At 47.2% G+C, this 22,221-nt stretch overlaps 1 protein-coding gene across 1 annotated transcript; it reads right to left on the bottom strand.

Annotated features, from left to right (window-relative positions):
• Positions 1–8,412: 8,412 nt before the first annotated feature.
• Positions 8,413–9,243, bottom strand: SOX21 (SRY-box transcription factor 21; the record flags this gene model as incomplete). Its single annotated transcript, XM_079721669.1, has 1 exon — positions 8,413–9,243. The coding sequence occupies one exon, from the start codon at positions 9,241–9,243 to the stop codon at positions 8,413–8,415; it is 831 nt and encodes a 276-aa protein (XP_079577795.1).
• Between the last annotated feature and the right edge of the window lie 12,978 nt (positions 9,244–22,221).

Below are 22,221 nucleotides of genomic sequence, written 5' to 3'. Positions count from 1 at the left end.
CGGGGCGGTGGCTGAGGAGCCGGTGGGCCATTAGCTAAGGGCCTCTTTTCTGCCGCTGGCTCTTGTCTCACCGATGGAGCTGGGGACGAGCTCCTTGGTAGTCCTGAGGGTCTATCGGGGGCAGATTTCCCGGGAAGGAAAAGGAGCTTGAGTTTCACAGTCCCTCGCTGGCACCGACCCCTCTTCTAAAGTCGCCTCGTAATTGTGATTTAATTTCCTTAAGTAAGTTTCAGGCTGCAGGGAGTCAGTTTCCCACCGTGGGCTCGCGGGAGTTAATATCGTGGGGGAGAGGCTGGCCCCAATTTTCGAGATTCGTCTTTCTAACGTGACTCCCTCCATCTGTAGGAGGGGTCACCGAGTCTGGGTGAGGACACTTTCAGGACCCTCCCCTGCTTCCGGATCCCCCCGTGCCACGCGGAAGCTTCCAGAGCCCGCGTGATCATCGCCTCCCGGTGCCTTCCCTCCCCGAGGGGGCAGTCTCTTTTCCCAGTTGGGGCTGAGCCAGCAGGGGCTTTGCGGGGGAGGTAGGGTCGGGGGCGGCTGAGGTCCGCGGTCCTTCACCTCCTCCTGCCGTTCGGCGTGTCCCGTCGCTCATCAGCCCTGGCAGCACCTTCCCCAGGTGTTGAACCTGAGGGCAAGAGGGAGCGTCAGTAGTAAGGCAGTTCTTTCTCTCGTCCTGATTTTTTCTTTTATCCTCCCTTTCCTTCCTTCCTTCCGTTTCACCCGGCACCCGCTTTTCCTATGCTTCCCTGAAGAGGTTCTCCATGTCCCTCCCAGGCTCTACGTGCGTTGTCTCACTCCCCGTGCCTGAGGCGGTCTGTGCAGGCAGAGGGAGGCCGTCTAGGCCATTGAGATGATCCAGTTCAAAACAAACACCATTACCAAAACTTCGGCCAAGTGGGAGAGAGCGAGGGAGAGCGGATGCGCAAACGATTGTTGGGCAGAATTCGCGTGTGTTCTAGAAATACAGTTAATTTTTAAAATATTAATAATAATAATTTAAGAAGACTTCGCGTGTGTTTGAGCGCGGTTCTAATCCCACACAATTTCCCCCGACTCCTGATGCCCTCATAGACCTTCAGTCTGCCGGAATCTCGGAGACTACTCCCAAGCTCGGGGTTTACCATCTGGTGATACATAAACCGGGGTCCGCTCCAAACCAGGTGTGTGTGTGTGTGTGTGCGTGTTCTTAGCATGTGCGCGTGCATGAGCTTTGGACATGAAATACCCACAGGGCAAATGGGAAAGGAACTAAAGAGTCCCCTGAGCTCAGTGGCAGTACCTGCAGGGGACTCCATGGAGGACAGGCTGGGTTCCCTGGGGATGTCACCGTGGTGACATTGTAGGAAGCAAAAAGCTTACCCCCCACCCCCTGAGAGCCCTTTTAAAGGTACTCCGTCTTCTGCAAACATACTTCTCTCCACTCCTGACCTTGTGAAAAGATGGCCCCCGTGGAGCAACCGATCTGAAAAGCCTCACTTGGTCTCTGTTATCCTCAGCTGTGCCTCTCCTTTCGGGATTTCCAGCTTTCTGCGAGTGGCTAATTACCTTGGGGTGATCCCAAAATAAAATGCTGGGGTGAGGTGGGTAGAGAGGAGGGTGCTCAAATGAAACTGACAATCCAGTAATATCATTTTGTGAAGAGAGACTGAAGACGTCCTCGTAATTTCCCTTAAGAAATCTGGTTTTACTGGTCGATCTCAGTAGGAGAATTCTTTGCCTAGAACCTTGAAATGAGTAATAGGCCATGTGTCTCCAAGTCTTCGGCTAATATGATAATAAATACATTCAAGGAGAGCAACGGGGTGTTTACAATTAGGACCTAAACTACTTCTGTTTGTCAAAAAGTCCCTAAATAACTCCTCCCCCAATCAAGCAAGGAGCCCAGAGGAGGTAGAAATCAGGTAGAGAAATCTTCAAAAGGAATTAAAAAACCAAAGACGATTTTATTTCCTCCAGTCAAGTGTGAACGATGGGGCAGCCTCGGCAGGGGTGGTGGAGTCTACCTGACAAAGCGTGCAGCGAGGGGCTGGGGAGAGTGCCGGGGGGCGGTCACAAAAACGGAGGCGTTGAAGTCGTTGCCTAGTGGGTACCACTTCCCTGCTCTGCGCCGAGGCCGTTTCCAAAGGCCCAGTGGCCACCTGGAACCTGGAACAACAGGACACTGCCTCCCACAACTGCCCATCACCCCAGTCTCTGTGCTTTTTATCTCCTCAAAGTGACTCCCAACGGGTTTATCCGGATAGAGCCCTTCGCAAGTTTTTCAAATTTGTCGGTTTCTAGGAACTTGCATGTTTTAAGTAGAGCCGAAACCGCGAAGGCTCGGGTTACACTTTAAAATATGCGAGGCTTCCGCGCGACCCCCGTCACTTGGTAAGGCTCAACTGCTTCTTTATAAAGAAGAAGCGGGGGGGTGGGGAGAACACTGCTTTTAAAGCTCGGGACACCCCCCCCCCTTTTGTCTCAACAACTCAGAAGCAGTTGTCACTGCTTCTCAGAACCCAGCTTCCCGCCGGCCGTCGGGGAGGTCGGGAGAGCTGCTACTCAGAGCGCCCTCTGAACCTACGCGCGTTCGCAGGGACGTGTCAGCTGGGCCGTCTATAATTTGCAGTATTCATTTAAGTTTGCGCAGCGCTGAAAGCCGCTAGAAAGTTCGACGGCTGGGTGGCCCAGCAGCCGGGCAGGCTTGGCGGTCACCCATTGAACATAAAACAACTGACAAGGTTACCGACGCTCGCCTCCGGGGCAGCGAAGGGAGCCTGAGGACAGCGCAGATCTCCGCGGGTTCGCGCCCTGCCTCCGCCAGCAATTCAGGCAGGAGGTTCCCTGTTGTGTGGGGTTCAGTCAAAGGCTTACAAGCCAGGAGGGGAAAGGCGGGTAGGAGCCAAGGGGAGAAGCCCGCGAGAAAGAGCTAAGCTTTAAGTGTATTCTGATTCTTTAAGGGGGTGGGTCCAATGTTCTACGCAGCCAGATGGGACCCCTCACAAGCTTTGGGGCGGATTTGGGGGTGAAGACAGAGTGGGGAATGGGGGGGCAGTAGTTGCTCGTCACTTGTTTGGTCTTCACATCTTTTCCAGCGGCCCAGGTAGGCTGAAGACAAAAGCCCTCAGGATTTGGACCGCTCCCCCAGAGAAGGTGGAGGTTAGGGGCGGTGAAATGCGAAAGCCATCCTTTGTATGACTCCTCCCCGACATCCATAGGAGGCCAGGGTTCCTCCATCAAACTTACATGCGTTCATTCATTCCGCAACTATTCATTCGGCACCTACCATGTACCAGACACTGTATGAGACTCTCAAAAAACGCAGTATAAATGGAAAGCAGGCCCCAAACCCTGAGTCTAAGGATTGGCTCCCTGGAATGTTCTAAAATCAGAATGCATCTTGGAATGGCCAGACTCGCCGCTCCACGGATTCCAACGCTGGGCGAAGGGACACAGGACACATAACTTCTGCATAACTTTTACTTCTTTCCTTTTTTTCTTTTTTTAAAGTAGCAAAGGACCATTAATTAGAAGAATAATTACTGCTACCCTATATTATCCCAACCTGTTCAATTTCTATCTGTTGCAGACAATGCTAATAATGGCAATTATTGCTTCTATAAACACCCCGAGGCAGCACTGTCCTCCCGCAGTGTGTGTGTGTGTGTGTTTAAAGAATATATATAAAAAGTTCCCCCGCTCATTTGCATAGCTTCATCTTTACCTTTTCCCATTCAGTCCTTGCAAAAAAAAAAAAAAAAAAAAAAAAAAAAGCATATCTATTCAAAGCCCTTGCAAAAAGCATATCTATTCAAAGGGCATTTAGTCCATTTCTTTCTTGGCCGGTAAACCTATTCATCAATTGTTCTGCCTTGTAGATCGCATTCTAATGCTAATGTAGCGTGTTAAATATCTTTTTGTTCCCCTTTCACCGTTTTGTCATTCAGTTTATCCAGTTTTGGTCACCCATTTTATTTATTTATGCGCCTGCTCCTATTCAGGGGCTCATGTATTTTTTATTATGTTGTTTCACTGTCACGCAGTGTCAACTTAGTCTATTCAATGGGGGCTACTTGAAGGCCGGAGGGACAAAGCGTGTACACATTGCACCGCTATTCATTCCGGCCAGCTGGATCGGCTGAAAAAAAAACCTTGTGAAAAGAAACGCCTCACAATGGACACAGAAGAAGTGCACAATGCTAACAGTTTTCCAAATACCACTGATTGGTTTCTTCACAATGAGGAGAAAGCCGCCGCTTTTTCTTAGCTCCACTTCAACAAACAACGCTCTCACAAAACCTCCCAACCCTGCGTTTTGTTCCTGGACAAAACCCCCTCGACTGTCTAAACGCTCCCACTGAAGGACAAAAAAAAAAAAAAAAAAAGGATAAAAAAAAAAACCTCTTTTCACTATTCCCCCCTCCCCCGTTTCTTTTTCCTGCAAGAGAGAAAAAAAGAATGGGGGGGAGGGATTGTCAGTGAATTAATGATATCAGTCTTTTAAAAGAAGAGGGCTGACCTTTGAGATGCACTGGGCTGAGAGAGAAAGAACGGGGAGAGATTAATAAAGTTTGGTTGGCGCTCTCTCTGCCTCCGCTGGGCTGTGAGCACAAGAAAGACACGCATCCTTCGGGCGGGCCAGTTGCGGGAACTTCACTCTCCCCGAGGGTGCGGCGGCGGCGGCGGGGAGCGGCCGAGCCGCGCTCTGATTGGCTGGCGCGCGGGTCCCTCTCCTCTCAGGGAAGATGGTCGAATCTTCTCTCCATCTTCTGCGCCCCACGCCTAGGCTACCCCGAGCCGGGGAGGGAGAGAGAGATCCATGCTGTTTCGTTCTACTTTCTTCGGGGGGGGGGGGCGAGAAGAGGAGGAGGAAATTGTCAAATGAAGTGACAACGGCAGCCAGCCCCACTGCTCCCTGGAAGCCATCCCTCGCACGGCAGCGTCCCCCAGCTCTGGTCCTTACGGCTGCAACAGAACAATTCCACCTGTTTGCTCAAAGCCCGAGGGCAACACCCCTGGCCCCTCGGGTGTGAGGGTTGTTTAAAGCCGTTAGGCAACCGAGAGACTACTTAAGGAATGTCGTAGCTTTTTTAAACCTTAAAGAGGAACGAAAATGTAGAAGAGCAAAAAGAAGGAAGGGAAGGAAGGGAAGAAGGAGAGGAGAGAAGAGGGGAAAGAGATAGAGATGGACAGAGAGAGACAGATCTCGAGCACGCAGCAGCTCTTTGCCTAGTCCGAGGGCTGTATTTACGGGTCACTTTGTGACCCTCACACACACACCCGGCCCTTTCTCCACGCCCTCTTGCCCCCGAGTCGCGCCCCCTTACTTCTGCACAGTCTAACTCGGAGGGAGACTTTCTCCAGGCGCAACTTGTTAGCAAGACCACTGGAGTCGGGGTGGGGGGGATAAACCAGTCCCCCCGGTAGGACTACTCAGACAGCCGCGCAGTCTGTTGGCTGTGTGACCCCGTGTGCTCACCCGCGGCATCCTCCCCCCCCTCCCTCATCCGTCTTTCTAGCCCTGTTCTCGTTCATCAACACTCCGGAGCGTTGCTCCCAGAAAACGCCGATCATTAGGGAAAAGGGGAGGGGACGGGAGGGGGCGGGGAATCTTCGGCCGGCGGGGCCGAGCTGGAAGGCTCTGGGAGGTGACTAAAGATTTAGGACTGGGGTGATTTCCAGCGAGCCGCAGGAAGTTCCGTGTTGAGAAGTGATGGGCTGCTACAAAAGGGAAAGACGAAGCCTTGAAAGGATTTAATTAACCGTGTCAGGGATAATTACCCCTGGACAGTCCAAATTAGTTTTGCATAATCGCTCAGAACCATATGAATTAACTTATAATATTGCAAAGAGCTCGGGGAATAACAGGAGAGGGATCGTTTTAATTAGTGAATCAGGGTCAAACCAGCAGAGCCTATTTTTCACATTTCCAAAACTTTTCATGGTTCTTAAGATATTATTCCGTTGGGGGAAAACAATGACTTTAAAGAGTTGGATCGCTTATAAAGACGTGGAGCTCCGGAGACGGTCTCTGTCTGTAGAGAAACTAGTTTAGGACTAGTTGAGTCTCGTATCTTGAGAATTTCTAGCTTGGTGGGGCGAAAATAAAGATGTCCCTACAGTTAATTTTTTTTTCTCTCTGATATTCTTCCTGGCGCCCTATAATTTCTTTTCTAATATTAAAATCCTTTACGATTTCAAACCTTTCTCCAGTGGAAACTTGTCCAGCCTTGGAAATTCAACCCTCTCCATTAGAATTTGTTATATTTCTATTTTTAATGCCACTAGCATGACAGAATAAAGCCTTAAAGAGGCCCAGAGTTGTAAAATGTCGTTAGCAGTGATTATCCTTACAACTAAACTCTTAAGGTGTAAATAAGGAATATGCCAGAGATACACGAACAAATTACACTGATTTAAGCGGTGGAGCTCTCCAACTAACAGGATAAAGTGGTCAGGCAACTTTCTCCTCTTAAAATGTTACTGGAAACTAGTGAAATGCTTTAAACGGTCTGGATGTTTTCAATGGGCTCCGTTCTACTGGTTCATGAATGCCTTCCCTGCCCCCCCGCCGGCCCCCCAAGATAATACAACTACTTGGTTTTTTTTTTTTTTATCTTCTTTCCTATTCACGATTAAAAATGTGATAAATCAGGTTTTTGGCTCTGAATAACAATGGCTTGATTTAGATTTCCTAGTAAATCTATTCAAAAGTGAAACAAAGGCTGCCTTTGGAGGATACCTTACACTTCACCTGGACCAGGCACGTAAGGGCAATTCAGATAAAAATCTTGTTAGGAACTCAACAAGAAATAAAGGATTTTCTCTTTTCCCTGGTTCAGGCTTTATTTAAACTCTTTGTTCAAAAAAAATGAACAGAGTGATAGTCGGATTCTAATTTACAGATATAGCTTAGACGTCTAATATTAAATTAGAAGATCACACAAGAAAACCATTTACACATAAAGGTTAAAACCAATACTTAAACTTTTTAAAACTTTATATTACATAAAGCCAAAATGAGACTAAATACATGTTAGCCAACTTCATTCACAAACATTAGTCAAAATATATACATTTAAAAAGAAAAAAAGCTACAAATGAGGTTCTTTTCTCTAAAATGTGTTTTATCATATTTTGCAAATGAATTGCAGGTGATCTAAAAAATAAGCTAGTTAGGGAGGGAAGTCCAAAACACATTTAAACGGTTTGAGTTGGAGAAATGCTAGCTGAAACAGAGAGGCATCTGTCAAAACAATTCTGGTTTTTGTTTTGTTTTGCTAAATAATAAATATATAATTACCACTCAGACAAAAAAAGTCTGATTTAATCTTAGATAAAATTGCGGTTCTGAAATAGTCCCGCAATTTTTAAAAGTTAACTGACATTTGTTCAAAATGTTTTAGAGTCTAAAACCGACTCAGATTTAGGGCAACGCAAATAACACATTTTCAGACTTAATGTTTTCAAGGACATATACACATTTACAATCTTAAAGTGAAACTCAAGTCATAAGGGGGAAATAGGAATAATGCCTTTTCTCTTTCTGTGTAAACTGTGTCAAAAATCCAAGCGAGTGGACTCAGGGAGACTTCTAGCGGTTTTTTGTTTGTTTGTTTGTTTGTTTGTTTGTTTTTTAAGGGAGAAAATCCAATTGACAACTTTTCATCTCACACATATTTCTTGTTTGCCGTCCTTGCTCTTGAGAAAGAGCTCTTGCTCTGATTTGCATATGCTATGATAAACAAAAGAAACCGTGATCATCTCACACACAAAAGGCCAGATTCGAGCCGGTCACTGGTCAAGAATGGATCCGGCCTGGGGGTTCTGCTTGAGAGAACAGAGATTTGCAAAGTTCAAATGGTACAAATAGGGAGCAAGGCTGTTCAGAGCCATCCCGCTCCGAGAAACTAATAACACAGATCAGCTTTTCCCTTGTGCCAACCATTTCAGACCCAACATTTGAACAGAGTGCATGCAACAGCGACCAGGAGAAAAGAATAATGACAATAAAAGAAAGATAATGGGAAACAAAAACAAAACCGACAATAAACTTCCAACAAAGAAAGCTGGAGAGCCCAACATATCCAAAAGTTACTCCTCCACCTCTGTGGGCCATAACGCAACAGGTTCCGAAGTGCAAAGCAAACATCAACTGCTGCGAGATACAACTGCCCTCTTTAAAGTTGTCTGCCGGGGGTGCAGGTCTGAAATGACCCTGTGAATTCACACGCACACTCGCCCGCGCACTCGCGCGCTCGGCCACTCGCGCCCCGACTGGTCTCTCTGCCTCCGCCTGGCACCTATACATCTTATGTACATACAAACCGGGGCCCCCGTCGCGGGAGGGCGCTCGGGGAGGCCGCAGAGCTCGTACCTATACATATGTACACGTGCGCACACCGGTCCTCGCGAGGCGGCCCCGCGGGGTCATAGCGCGGCGGCGTAGGCCGCGGGGTAGGGGTCCAGCTGAGGCTTGCCCATGCCGGGCAGTAGGATGTAGGCGAGCGGCGGCTGCAACCCGGGGCTGGGCCACGCGCTGCAGTTGCACGGGATCATATAGCCCGGGTTGCCCGGGCTGGGGTGCGAGTGCGTGTGCCCCCCGGCGGCCGCGGCCGCCGCTGCAGCCGCCGCCGCCGCGCCGTGGAAGGCGCCCGCGCCCGCGGTCGGGTAGCCCAGCGACGACGCGTACGGGAGGCCGGACGAGGAGGACGAGATCTCTGCCATCTTGGAGCCCAGGTCGAGCAGCGAGTAGGGGCTGCCGGCGGCGGCGGCGGCGGCGGCTGCGGCGGCGGCGGCGGCCGACTGCGGGAAGAAGACGCGGGCGGCAGCCGCGGCGGCGGCGGCGGCCGCCTTCTCGGGGTTGGCGAGCAGCGACTCGGGCACCAGGCCGCCACCCGCGCCCGCGTGCAGCCCGGCGCCCGCCTTGAGTGCCGGGTGCTCGGCGTCGGTCACGCCGCCCAGGCCGTAGGGCACAGGGAAGGCGAACTTGTCCTTCTTGAGCAGCGTCTTGGGCTTGCGCCTCGGCCGGTACTTGTAGTCTGGGTGCTCCTTCATGTGCATGGCGCGCAGGCGCTTCGCCTCGTCGATGAACGGCCGCTTCTCCGATTCGGTGAGCAGCTTCCACTCGGCGCCCAGGCGCTTGCTGATCTCCGAGTTGTGCATCTTGGGGTTCTCCTGGGCCATCTTGCGCCGCTGAGCCCGCGACCAGACCATGAAGGCATTCATGGGCCGCTTGACGTGGTCCACCGGCTTGGACATGCTCTCGCCGTGCCGCGGCTGCCGCCCGCCGCCGCCGCCGCCCGCGCTGTCGCCGTCGGCCCGGAGGAAATCAATGTTGGCCGTCCGCGGGGACCCTTTCGGCCCGCCGCGCTCGCTGCGCCCCACTTCGCACCCCGGCGTCGCTCCCGCCCGGGAGGAGGGGGCCGGGGGACCAGCCCCGGGCCGCGCCGCTCCCCTAGCCGCCCTGCTCTCTCCGGCCAGGCGCTCGGGAAAATCCTCTCCGGGGCGCGATAACTTCTCGGCGGTGTCCCCACCCCACGGGGGCAGCCTGCCCTTTGCTTTCTTTTTGTCCTTCCTCTCCAGTTGCGTTCGCTCGCGAACTCCCCGCAGGTAGCCGCCACCGGGCAGCGCTGTCCCCGTCCTCGGTCTTTTCTCTGTTAAAGGCACAGCAGCCGGGAAACTTGCGTCGCGGAGGCTCCACCAGGTTGAGCAGAGGAGTCAGCCGCCGCGCGCTGCCAAGTGCCAAAGGGGGCTCTCGGCGGCTGGAGTGTTTGGGTTCTCCTCGGTGACTTTCTCATTTGACAGTAGCAGATGGGGGTGGGGGGAGGAGGGGAGGTGGCCCCGGAGGAGGAAGAGGAGGGGGGAGACGGAGGAGGGTCCGGGCGCACCAAGGGAACGCAGAGCGCAGCAATGGATATAAATACAAATACTGCAGCACCAGCCGGTCTTCCTCACTCGGGGCAGGCAGGGCGCGCTGACGGGAACACCCCTAGTGAGCTGGGGTTTTGCGGGGGGAGCTGTCCGCGCCCCAGCACCTGCCTCGTGGGTCTTCCTCTACGGCTGCCGGTCGGGGAAGGAGGTTGGATGAGGCTTGAGCGAGCCTAGGATCTCCGGGCCTCAAAGGAGATCCTCGTGGCTCGCCGAAGCGCCGCGTCTCGCTGTCCCTCGAGCCATGCCGGCTCCGCTCGCTCCAAGCCCCTCCTGGCTCTCCGGCCGACTCGGGCTCCCGGAGCGCACCGGGCGTGGAGCGCGGCCCGGCTTCCGGGCAGCGCGGCGGGCCCAGCACCGGCCGCGTCCCCTCCTCGGTCCTCTGGGCCTCCGCCCGGGACTTGCAACTAACTTCGCCCAAGTTTCCTGCGCCGGCGCCGCGGCGCCCCTCTCGGCGCGCTCGCCTCGGGGCGTGCGCCCGCGTGTGCTCCGCGCCCGGGGCCCCTCTCTCCTGGCTTCCCCGGCGAGAGCCTAGAGGGCGGAGGTGCGGGGTGGGGGAGGGATTTAAGGAAGACGCGCCATCACCTCAGTTCGCAGGTCCGCGCTGGGGCTGCTCCCGATTCCCGCAGTCCCGCAGCACAGGGGGCCCCTCCGCGGCCCAGGCCGCCAGTCCGCCGCTCCAGAGGCGACAGGAGCCCTGTGCACGGGCTCAGGTGAGTGTCGCTACCTGCGTGTGCACGCGCCCGGAGCCGGCGCTGGGTGTGCATGTCCAGCCGCGGCTGAGTGTGTGTATATCTGGGGCCATGAGAAGGAGGTGGAGCCCAGGACTCCAGGAGGGAGGAGGGCCCCGCGGAGCCTCCTTCCGCTCCCACACCCCCAGGACCGCGAATTAAACAGGATCCCCTCCGCCCCCCTCACACTCCTCCTCCCACCCCTTTTCACTTGAGAGCAGGTTTAGGCGAGTGGAGAGTCCGGAGCGCGCCGCCGAGTTTGCGCACTGTTTGGCGTTGGCAACCCCCTAGCGTCATCCCGGCTACCCTGGCCGGCTGGAGCAGCACTGGTCGCGGCTGTGGGAGCCTCTGCCAGGAGGAAGGAGGCGCGCACGGGGAGGGGAGTCTCACGAGCTTCGGAGGAAGAGGGGACCCACCCTAAAAAACGCTGGAGACTTTTCCTAGCAAGAAAGGGCTCATTTTCCTTGGAGGTCCAGATGTTGCTTGCAGCAGATGCTTCCCGAATTTTCTTGCACTGGTGATGCATCCAGTCAGAGGTAGTGGAGTGAAAAATAACTGAGGCGGGACTGAGCGTGCTCTTGGCAACCCTTTCGAAAAGGACCTAGCCCAGGCATCCTTGGCTGACTATTCCGATCTTTTAAAATTCTGGGGGTTTGTTTTGTTTCTGTTCTAGTCATCAGCCATCCCTATGCCGATCTCTTCAAGGTACAGTTAACTCACAGTATCTCACTTAAATGCACGGATAGGGTGAGGTGTTCAAAATCAGTAAGAAGTATAAAACGTTTCTCTGAAAGACAAAAGTGAAACATACTAATCACTCTACATTGGAATATTTTTATGCTGTTAAGCACAATTTTCTTTAGTAAGAGCAGTTTTTTTCTTTATATTTGACATCATGCAAAAATCAAGCAGCATGATTTTGTTCGCATATTTTCCGGACTTCTTGGCATGCTGCAGCTCACTTATAGCATGCTCAGTCTGGAGATTCCATTCACCGGTTGGCCTGCCCTTCAGGGACAACTTGCTTGCCTTCTTTCTTTGGCAGTTTGGATCTGACCTAGCCATGTGGTGTGTACAAGCAGGAAGTTCTATAATCAGTTAACTCTTTAAGTCTTCCCAGCACTTCACGTTCAATTCATACACAGACACATATGCAGACACAAAGTACTGATTGAACTTAAATAAAAAGTTGTTAGGCCATCAGTTTTAGTTTAAAGTTAGGTTCGTTTTATTGCTCATTTTAATAAAAGAATAGTGATTATTGCTTTTCTTTTTTTTAGCTGCTGTGAGGACCTATAGAAATGCAAATCAGCAGTGAAATGTATGGGAGTGGCTATCTTTCTTAAGATACCACACTGCAAATGTTTACTTTGTATCAGCCCTTGTATTGCTAAAACAATTGGACTGATTTCTTTAGAACCATATTCCTTTACAGGCTCTATAAAGACTCTCTGTGGCTCACAGACTCTGGGTGGAGCAATGTTAAAACCCTGGCAGGTGCAATTACATAGACTAGAATATTAAATATACTGTTTTGTGATGATAAACTAGAAAAGTATCATCCCTCAGCTTTTAGCCTACTAACTTGTAAGATAGGTTTGACACAAAAATATTACACACTGTCATACAAAGAGCATATGTATAAGGATGCAAGTTATGAAAACTGTTATTCATTAAAAACATTGTGAATCAAGTTGAGTCTAATCCCGAAAATTATTTTGATATATACAAAAGGATAAGGATTGAGAAAAAATGTTATATTGGTGAGTTAAATTATTATGCATTCTTTTCAAATTTAAGTTTAAAAATCAGTTGCAATAAATTATTACCATGAAAAGAAATGTTTGCATATATGATTGAAATGTATGCTTGTTTGTGCAATATCTTATAAAAATAAAATGCGTAAGCTTCCTGGGATATAGTTTCATAAATTGTGCAGTATCGCCTGTTTAGTGTTATTAAATGAACCAAATCTGAAAGTTCTTAAGTCCATGAATGTTGAACTGTGGGGGGGAAAAGGTGTTCCCATACCTAAGAAGAAAACGGCTGTTTGTGTGCTTGTTTGTTCTTCAACAAATGAAACTTCAAAATAGGAGAGATTTGGTTTTTGGGGGATCAGTATTCTTGGCCTACAGCCTTCCCGTCCAGGGAGAGACCTTCACAATGAGCCCTGCGTGAGGGGAAGGCAGCAAAGCATGGCTGTTATTAACCAGCCTTCACACCTCTTGCCCAAATCTGGTTGAGCCTTTCACCAAGTAAGTTTCCTTGCCGTTCTCTTTCTTATATACTGAAATGACAGTTCAATTTTAGTGTCCACAGACCTTCTGTTTGAATTGATACAATGTTATCTATTTGTTCTTGTACATTTTGATCTAAAAGTGAAAAAATACCAAGATTTCGGAAAGAGAGTAGTCTGTGTGAGTGAAGAGTGAAGGAAAAATAAATTGAAAGAGAATTAGAAGTTCTATGGGCTTTATATTGCCAACTCAATTGTGAGCACCCAAAGAACAGTGGACGTCGATCAGTGGAGTCTGTGCGGGCTCCGTATTTGCCTTGTGGCCAAGGAATACCCGTGATCACAAATATATCTAATCAGAAGCAGAGAGGCAGACACTCGCTCAGAAAAAGTTTGGGCGTCTGTGTAAAGTCAGTTTCTTCTTTTCCCCTTAGGTCCTCCCTGTAAATGGTCTTTTTTCAATTCTAAAACTTTCACTAGGAGGCAGCAATGAGGTTGTTGGGGGAATTGAAAAAAAATACCTTGGCAGCACCAGACTGACTGGCTTTCTTCCTCTTTCTCTTTCTCGTCCATAAAAGAGGGGAGAATATTTGGATCCCAACAGAAGACAAGGGATCAGAGTGAACTAAATCATTTTCCTCCATCCATTCCATCTCCATTTTCTCACTGGATTTTCACCCAGATGGCTCATTGTCACATTTTTCTAGAACCATGGAGGTGAAACCACAGCAAAGAAAGCAAACCAGTGGGGTACTGAGAAGTGACCAAGTGGAAGTGACAGGGTGGGAGAGGTGATGCCTTCAAAGTGCAGGGGCCAAGTCGTGGCACCTGAAGCACTGGGAACAGACAGCTGCAGTTAGAGAGCTTCGGGCTCCTGGTCTTAAGCAAGTGCACGGAAAGAATTCGTAAGCTTTCAAACCTGCCTAGAAAAGTAATACAGCCTGTTTGTCCTGTTAAGGAGGAAATGAGCAAACTGACAAAAGCCAGTCTCAGGCTTTTGTCACAGCTCCTAGGATTAGTTACTACAACTAGTTCCCTAGTTGTACTCCTATCAGCCCCACCTCCATCAGCCTCCATAAGGGGAAAAGATCCCAAACACAGGTCCACATAAAGCCCAAGAGATGAGGAATTAGGTCAGGCAGTCCTGGTTAGAGCGAATGGCTGCAAGAGTGGCCCTTGACTGGTTACTACTACGTTTTCATCCTTGTGAGGTTTCTGTCCCTTTATTCTCACTGCTCCTGCCATACTGGGAAGCTGGGACTATACAGATTAATTATGAGAATGCCTTTCTTCATTCCTCCTTAGCAGTACTCACTCAGGCTGGCTTTTTTTTTTTTTTTTTTTTTTTGCTGTACGCGGGCCTCTCACTGTTGTGGCCTCTCCCGTTGCGGAGCACAGGCCCCGGACGCGCAGGCTCAGCGGCCATGGCTCACGGGCCCAGCCGCTCCGCGGCACGTGGGATCTTCCCGGACCGGGGCACGAACCCGCGTCCCCTGCATCGGCAGGCGGACTCTCAACCACTGCGCCACCAGGGAAGCCCCAGGCTGGCATTTTCTAAAAGAGCTTTACCTAGATGACAGAGCAAGAAATACAAAATAAAAAGCAGCTCCCTTTCACCCCATCCTTCCCTCCCCCCCACCCACCCCCAAATAAAACACCTAAGGGAAAAAAGACAATACAAATAATGCAAGACAGACAGCTTCACAAAGTACTGATTTCAGATTCTGAGAATCCTATAAAAGCTATGGAGGGATTGACTTTCCTCTAGGATAAGTGCTTTTTGTAAGTGGGAGAGAGCTAGCCGTGAACAAAACCAGAAATGAATGAGGAGGTCTGGCTGTCCTGCTTTCCAGCTTCCAGATTGCTCTGGCCTGTGTGCTCCTCCCTCCCAGATTCAGTCTCCTATCTAAGCATGAGTCTGCTTGGTTGAGCAGTTTGATTATAACTCTCATTTATTGAGTTCCTGAGATACTATCCCTTTTACATACACTATCTTCTTTAATTTTTAGGAAAATCCTAGGAGGTAAGAGTTACCTCAGTTTGCAGTTGGGGAAGAGAGCCTTAGAGCTGATGAATAAGCAACTCACCCAAAGTCACACAACCATAAGTGGAAGAAATGGGATCTGAACTAAGCTGATGCTCTTTACCACCACCACTCTGAGTCCCAGCTGAAGGCTCAGCTCCTTCCTGGCTCAGATTCTCGGTTCCACCTACTTCCTCAAGCCTTCTGTGACTCACTCAGTGCTGCGCAGCCTCTGTGTGGGGTGCCCAATGGTAATCTCTTCAGTAATGCATTCCAAGCCCGTAACAACAGCACCCCAACGTCCAGTTCTGGTGCCGGGCAGCCAGGGTCCCCCTGGCTCTTGTGGTTGTCAGCACAGGTTTGGTCTCAGCTGTAACTCACTATCCCTCACTCCCTGGCTTCCCACTGCAAACACTGAACAATTGCCAGCGCCAAACAGAACCCAATCTCTACCTTTTTTCTGATAGCCAAGGGCTGCTAAAAGGGAACCTTATAACAATGATATCTAATCTCAGTCTGTATGTTCCCCTAACCCTAGTTGTCCAACCCACCCTCTCTCCTTCCCTCTTTCCTTCCTTCCCTCATCCCTCTCTTTCTACCTTTCTTTTGTAAGATCCAAGTACACAGAATTGTTTTAATCACAATTGCTGGTGTGCATGATACACTCTCATAACTGCTCCATCAGTGACTTTCTTCCTTCCTTCCTCCCTCTCTTTCTTTCTTTCATCACGTAATAAATACCTATGAATCTACCATCCAAAATAAAATCTGCTGGTAAACCTATATTAAATCAAATCCTCTCCCCAGAAAACTCTACACTTGCCTTCCCTAACCCAATGTAACAATTTTCATTCCCTTGATTTTTAAATTTAGCTATATAACCTTTCTCATCTATGTGTATCCTTTAAATGCATGTTTTTCTTTTTGTTTTAACTTTAAATGTTATTATAAGTTAAACTTTTGTATGTAATCTTTATTGATTAACTTTTTTCATTTAATCATGTTGTTTGGATTCACTGTTACTGCATGTCACTGAGTTTATTCATCTGCTGTCTAATATTTAAGAGTTGCAAATATACCACAGTGTATTTGCTTATACTCTCCTGCTGATGAGCATGGGGGTTGTTTCCAGTTTTTAACCATGTGTACTTGCTGCCATAGGCATTCTTGTTCATGTCTACTGTTGTATACATGCAAGATATTTTACAAGCAAAAAACTATAAAAATGGGAAACTCACTTAGTACTGTACCCTTTTCCCAAGTGTGTTCCCTTGTGTTTCTGTTTGCTTTTGGTTTTTCTGCAGGTATTCAGAGAGGTTTCTTAGAAAAATATTTTGGCCAAAGTTTATGGTTCTTATCTAAGGGAAGTTTGGTCATATAGGAGCTATTTCTCCATTTCCAGAATCCATCTGAAATTGACTTCTGTGTGTAGTATAAGACTTGATTTCTTTCCATATGGACACTCAATTTTCTAGAACCATTCATTGTAAAGACTGCTTTTTTATACTGCTCACTAGTGGTCCTTTTGCCATATGATGTGAGTTGGGTTTCTGAGCTCTCTACTTTGCTTCATATTTTTCAATTTTTGCACTATCCTAACTCTGGCAGAGCAAGTACTTTCATTTTCTTCCTATTCAAAAGTATCATGGCTATTCTTGGCCTTTGCATTTCCATATAAACTGTAGAAAAGATTGTCAGGTTCTAAATATTCTTTAAAAACCCAAATATCTTTAATTTTTTATTAAAAAATTTAAATTGAGGTATAATTGACATATAACATTGTATTATAATGGGAGGGAGGGTCTCCAAACTCTTTTCAGATGAAAACATAATGATTTGATACTTGTATATATTGTGGAATGATCACTACAATAAGTCTAGTTAACATTCGTCACAGAATATAGTTCTAAAATTTTTTTTCTTGTGATGAGAACTTTTAAGATTTACTAAAAGCCAAATATTTTTAAAAAGCCTTTTAATTAAGATTGTTATGAATCTCTAGGTTGATTTAGGGAGAACTGATATCTTTACAAATTTAGCACTTCTAACCGATGAGCCTAGTGTCCTTCAGTTAATTTTGTTATTCTTTAATTTCTCTGAGTAACATCCTACAATTTTCTGGTAGAATTTTTACTCATCTACTATTCCTAGGTTTTAAAAATTATTTTTTGATACTATATGAATAGTGTGTTTTTAAGATTATAAGAAGATAATGTCTTTTAAATAATTTTCTTTTTAAAAAATAATTTTATTTTCTGTTTGTTGCTGGTATACAGAATACAATTGATTTTTGTGTATTGGCTTTGCAGGTGGCAACCTTGTGAAGCCATGTTTAATTCAAGTAACTTATTTGTAGTTTACTTTGGACTTTATGCATACAAAATCATATCATCTGTGACTATTGAGAGTTTTCTTTCTTCCTTTCCAATTCTTATACATACTATTTCTTTTTCTTACCTTTCTGCACTGCCTAGACTCTTCGGTTCATTGTTGAACGATAAGTTATAATAGTAGGTGATCTTATCTTTTTCCTGACAAATGCATGGTATAGTGGGAGAGAGAGTTTCCAAACTCTTTTCAGAGAGTTTGGGGCTTCTTTTTTAAGAATTTGATCTTTTAAAAAAAATATTTATCTTATATTATTTAATTTTTAAATTTATTTATTTGGTTGAGCCAGGTCTTAGTTGCAGCAGGCGGGCTCTTTAGTTGCAGCCCGCTGGTTCCTTTAGTTGCAGCACATGTGCTCCTTAGTTGTGTCTGGCAGGCTCCTTAGTTGTGACATGCATGTGGGATCTAGTTCCCTGACCAGGGATTGAACCCGAGCCCACTGCATTGGGAGCACGGAGTCTTAACCACTGTGCCACCAGGGAAGTCCCAGAGCTTGGGTCTTTTAATGATCTAGTTCAGTGCTAGTCACACTGCCACCCAATCACACACATCTACACATTTTCCTGGAATTCTACTTGGTTATGCTTTTCTTAGTTTGGACAGTTACTTGACCAATCAAACCATCCAGTCTTTCTCTAGAACAAGGTCTCCATGTGCTTGGGTCCACGAACCCTGCATACTAGAGGAATAACTCCATTGGTATAAATTTCTCCACCCTCCATTCCTTTATCAGACAAGCAGAGGTTTTTGCCAAGTATCGTTGCTTACCACCTGCCAGATTGCCGTGCTAGACTATTTGCCCCAACTTGTTTTTATGCCACTGTGCTATTTTGCATTCCTTGCATTAGGAAACCTGCAGCCTCTGTACCTGCACCACTAGGCGCTGGGTTGTGGGACCAATTTCCCCTAGTTTTTTGTGCCACCTAAGGGGAGGGTGACTGCTTGGTCCAGCCTTAGCTCTCAGTGTGCGTAGGAGAGGCCACGCCCCCCCCATCCATCCACATAGTCCATTCCTAAACGGGGACGTTTGCTTTACTCAGCAGCATAATGTTCCCTTTCCCTAGAGACAGGGTAAAATATCCCAGAAGCAAGCAAATGTGATAATTCCTTCTAATTTTTGAGACTTGAATGTGGTAAGAGGGCACAAGGTAGGAATCAGAAGCATTAAAGGGTGGTGGTTTGTCTGATAGCAATCGGCATCCGATCATTCCAGCTGCCTGAAAAGTTGACTCATGACCTCAGTGGACTTATCGCCCCCCCGGTATTTGTAGAGCCGAATTGTATTTTAATGCTTTGTTTGTGCACTAAAGTGTTTCTATGCACTAACTTCCTAGTTGACGTGTCCTTTTGTTCACTATCAGCCTCCAATTTCACATTCCAGGCCGTAGTCAGGAGTGGCCGGGCCCTACGGTCACAGGCATGCCTGCAGAGCCGCTTTTCAGTGCACTTTGAAAACAGTATTTGACGTTTATGCCTGTACATTGTCTGCTAGCAAATAAACCCATTGCTGTTAAACAAAGCTCTGTGTTTGATAAAAATTTGTCTTTGTTTATGTACTCGAGGCAAAGGGGGCTTTCACTGTGTCACAGGGCTTGCTTTTTAATAAAACTCTGCCTCTATTATTGGGGCATATGGGAGTGAGTTAAGAGGCTGGCAACAGCCTGACAAGAAAATATTATCCGATGGATTCATTAATAATAATTTGAAGTTGCTTTTTCTATAAATGTATCTCCAAGAAGCTGATTGACTACACCCAGCTTTACGCTTCTCCATACCCTGGACCAACTATTATTCTAGTGTCAGTACTTCGTGGTGCAACTATTAACTCATTACGTGCTTCCTTACCTAACTTTAAACATACTAAGGGCAAAGACCATATCTTATTTGATCTTGATACCTTAGTACATAGAGAGGCTCCTGGTATTGAATAGGTGCTCAGTAAATTGTTGAATGAATGAGTCAGCCACATGCTCTAAGTCTGTGTGTGCACAGCCAAGGAGAGGTTGAGGATTTAACTGCATGATTCAGGTCCAGGATTATTAACCTGATCTTAATTAATTATTTAATTAATTAATCTTAATGAAGTCTAGAGTAGTGCTGGAAGTGAGATGACTTAAGTAATGTTTTTGATACCCCTAGTGAAACTCCCACATACTTACCCTCTATCATCAGGATATTTCAAGTATAATCTCTGTCCCACCCACAAATAATTTGGTCATTATTTAAGTCCTTAATCTTAAATTGCTATTGAGGACATGTCTGTAACAAAGGCAACAGCTTTTAAATTTGACTATAGAAGTTGTTTCACCTCTGGTTTTTAAAGTTCCTTGACCATAAAAATGAAAATTTACAGTTGAATTAAATCAACATACACTCTTATATTTTTATAAAATGAATGGACTACTTAAATGACTGGTGATTGTATCTGATGTAATACACTGGATTTGCTAAAAGAAATTTTTTTTAATGCATTTGGATCTGGGGCAATGAATCCTCAAGGAGCTCTTAAGTATGTCAGACTCCCAGGTGTGCCAAGAGCAGCCCCTTTCCAATACCACATTTGAGTCACAAAACAGGGGCTTGGAAAGGGGGCAGGTGAAGGGTGACAAAGATTTTTGCTCTGAACTTCTGCTATGGACTGAATTGAGCCGTAGCCTCCTCAAATTCATATGTTGAAACCCCAACCCCCAGAATGGCTGTATTTGGAGATGGGTCCTCTAAGGAAGTAATTAAAATTAAATATGCTCATAAAGGTGGGGCCCTGAGCCCATAGGCTTAGTGTCCTTGTACGAAGAGACACCAGAGAGCTTCCTTACTCTCTCTGAGTGAACTTTGAACGAAGAAAGGCCATGTGAGGACAAAGTGGCTGTCTGCAGGCCAGGAGGAGAGAACCCTGATGGAACTTTGATCTTAGATTTCCCAGCCTCCAGAACTGTAGAAAAAAAAATTCTGTTCTTTAAGCCACCCAGTCTGAGGTATTTTGTTATGGCAACCTGAGCCAACTTAGGTTCTATATATACGCTTCTGTAATGTTTGATATTTTACATCAAAATTTTATTTTTGTATTATTTTTGTCACACACACACAAAATAAATGAAACTCCCACCCACTGACAACTTCTCCTCACCCCAGAAATTAATGTTCTCATTCTGGGGTAGAGAATGTCCTTCATTATCCTCAAATTATGCTGGTTCCATTGATAAGTACAGAATAGTTTAGTGACATAAACTGAGAATTGGTCATGTTTTTTTTTTTTTAATAAATTTATTTATTTTTGGCTGTGTTGGTTCTTCATTGCTCTGCCCAGGCTTTCTTTAGTTGCATGAGCAGGGGTTACTCTTTGTTGTGGTGCACAGGCTTCTCATTGTGGTGGCTTCTCATGGCAGAGCATGGCGTGTGGGCTTCAGTAGTTGTGGCATGTAGACTCAGTAGTTGTGGCTTGCAGGCTCTAGAGTGCAGGCTCAGTAGTTGTGGCGCACAGGCTTAGTTGCTCCATGTCATGTGGGATCTTCCCGGACCAGGGCTCAAACCCATGTCGCCTGCATTGACAGGCAGATTCTTAAACATTGCGCCACCAGGGAAGACCCTGGTCATGTTTTTTTTTTTTTGCGGTACGCGGGCCTCTCACTGTTGCGGCCTCTCCCGTTGCAGAGCACAGGCTCCGGACATGCAGGCTCAGCGGCCATGGCTCACGGGCCCAGCCGCTCCACGGCATGTGGGATCTTCCCAGGCCGGGGCACGAACCCGTGTCCCCTGCGTCGGCAGGCAGACTCCCAACCACTGCGCCACCAGGGAAGCCCCCCCCACACCGGTCATGTTTTTGATCTTTCTTTCTTAGATAAGTAGAGTTCTGGGATTCTGAGCTGGGACTGAGGGGCTCTATCTAGGAGTACAGGCATAGTCTTTGAGGCAGGACTGTGTTTGGGTGACTCTGCAATGCTTAAGGTAATGATCAGAGAGGCAAAATTTGTTTGTATGGGGGTGGGTGAAGAAAGCTACTATGAGCATTCATTCACACTGCACTACTTTTCAAGAATTATTGCAATTAAGTCTACATGGAGTTGGGATGACAGGCTGAGGAGTAAGTGTGTGAATCTTTATTTTTGTGTTACCACAGAAACTTAATTGACTGTTTCCAGCAACCTGTGCTCAATGGCTACAGACTTTATGATAGATTAAAAATCGAGGCAAATTCTTTGTTACTCCTTCATTAAGAAGTGAAGTCTGATAACTTACCCTATGAACTTAGGCTTACCTTAGCAACTTGCTTGGTCAATAGGAAACAGCAAAAGGGTCATTCTGGGACTTCTGAGTCTTGGTTGTAAGAAGCCTTGCAGCTTCCACCTGGGTCGCTTGGTCTCTGGGAGCCCTGAGCTGCCATGCGAAAATTCCCATTAGTCTGAGACCACCTATTTAGAGATATTCTGTGATAGTCAGTACCTGTCAATTCAAACCTTCTGGACACTCTTGGATCCTCCAGAGCAGCTCATCCACCAGCAGAATACCACCAAACAACCTATGCCACACCATGTGGGACAGAAGAATCACCCAGCTGAGCCCTGCCCGAATATCTGACCTATTGTACAATATCATGATTTATAATAAAATACTTATATTAAGCCACTAAGTTTTGGGATAGCTTGTATGCAGCAGTGGATAACTGGGACGGCCTTCATCTGGACATCAAAGTCCAGAGGTACATAATTAACTAAACAAACCAATTTACTACTTTACAAGTTGATTCTGCTGAATATTTCTTAGTTCCCTTTAACCCAGAGAAGCCAGATTTAATAAATCAATAACAATCAAAGGAGGAAGCCTGCAGGAGAAGACTTTTTCTTGGTGCAAGGGGAATGGCTCAACAGCTGGAGAAATTCTGTAGTTGACAGCCCATGCCCCCACCCTGATGAAATTAAAGCCAGTTTTGGGGG

Source organism: Hyperoodon ampullatus (assembly GCF_949752795.1).
Source record: "Hyperoodon ampullatus genome assembly, chromosome: 16".
Taxonomy (NCBI): Eukaryota; Metazoa; Chordata; class Mammalia; order Artiodactyla; family Ziphiidae; genus Hyperoodon; species Hyperoodon ampullatus.
The sequence above is the reverse complement of the archived record's forward strand: the minus strand, read 5'-3'. Positions and strand labels throughout refer to the sequence as shown.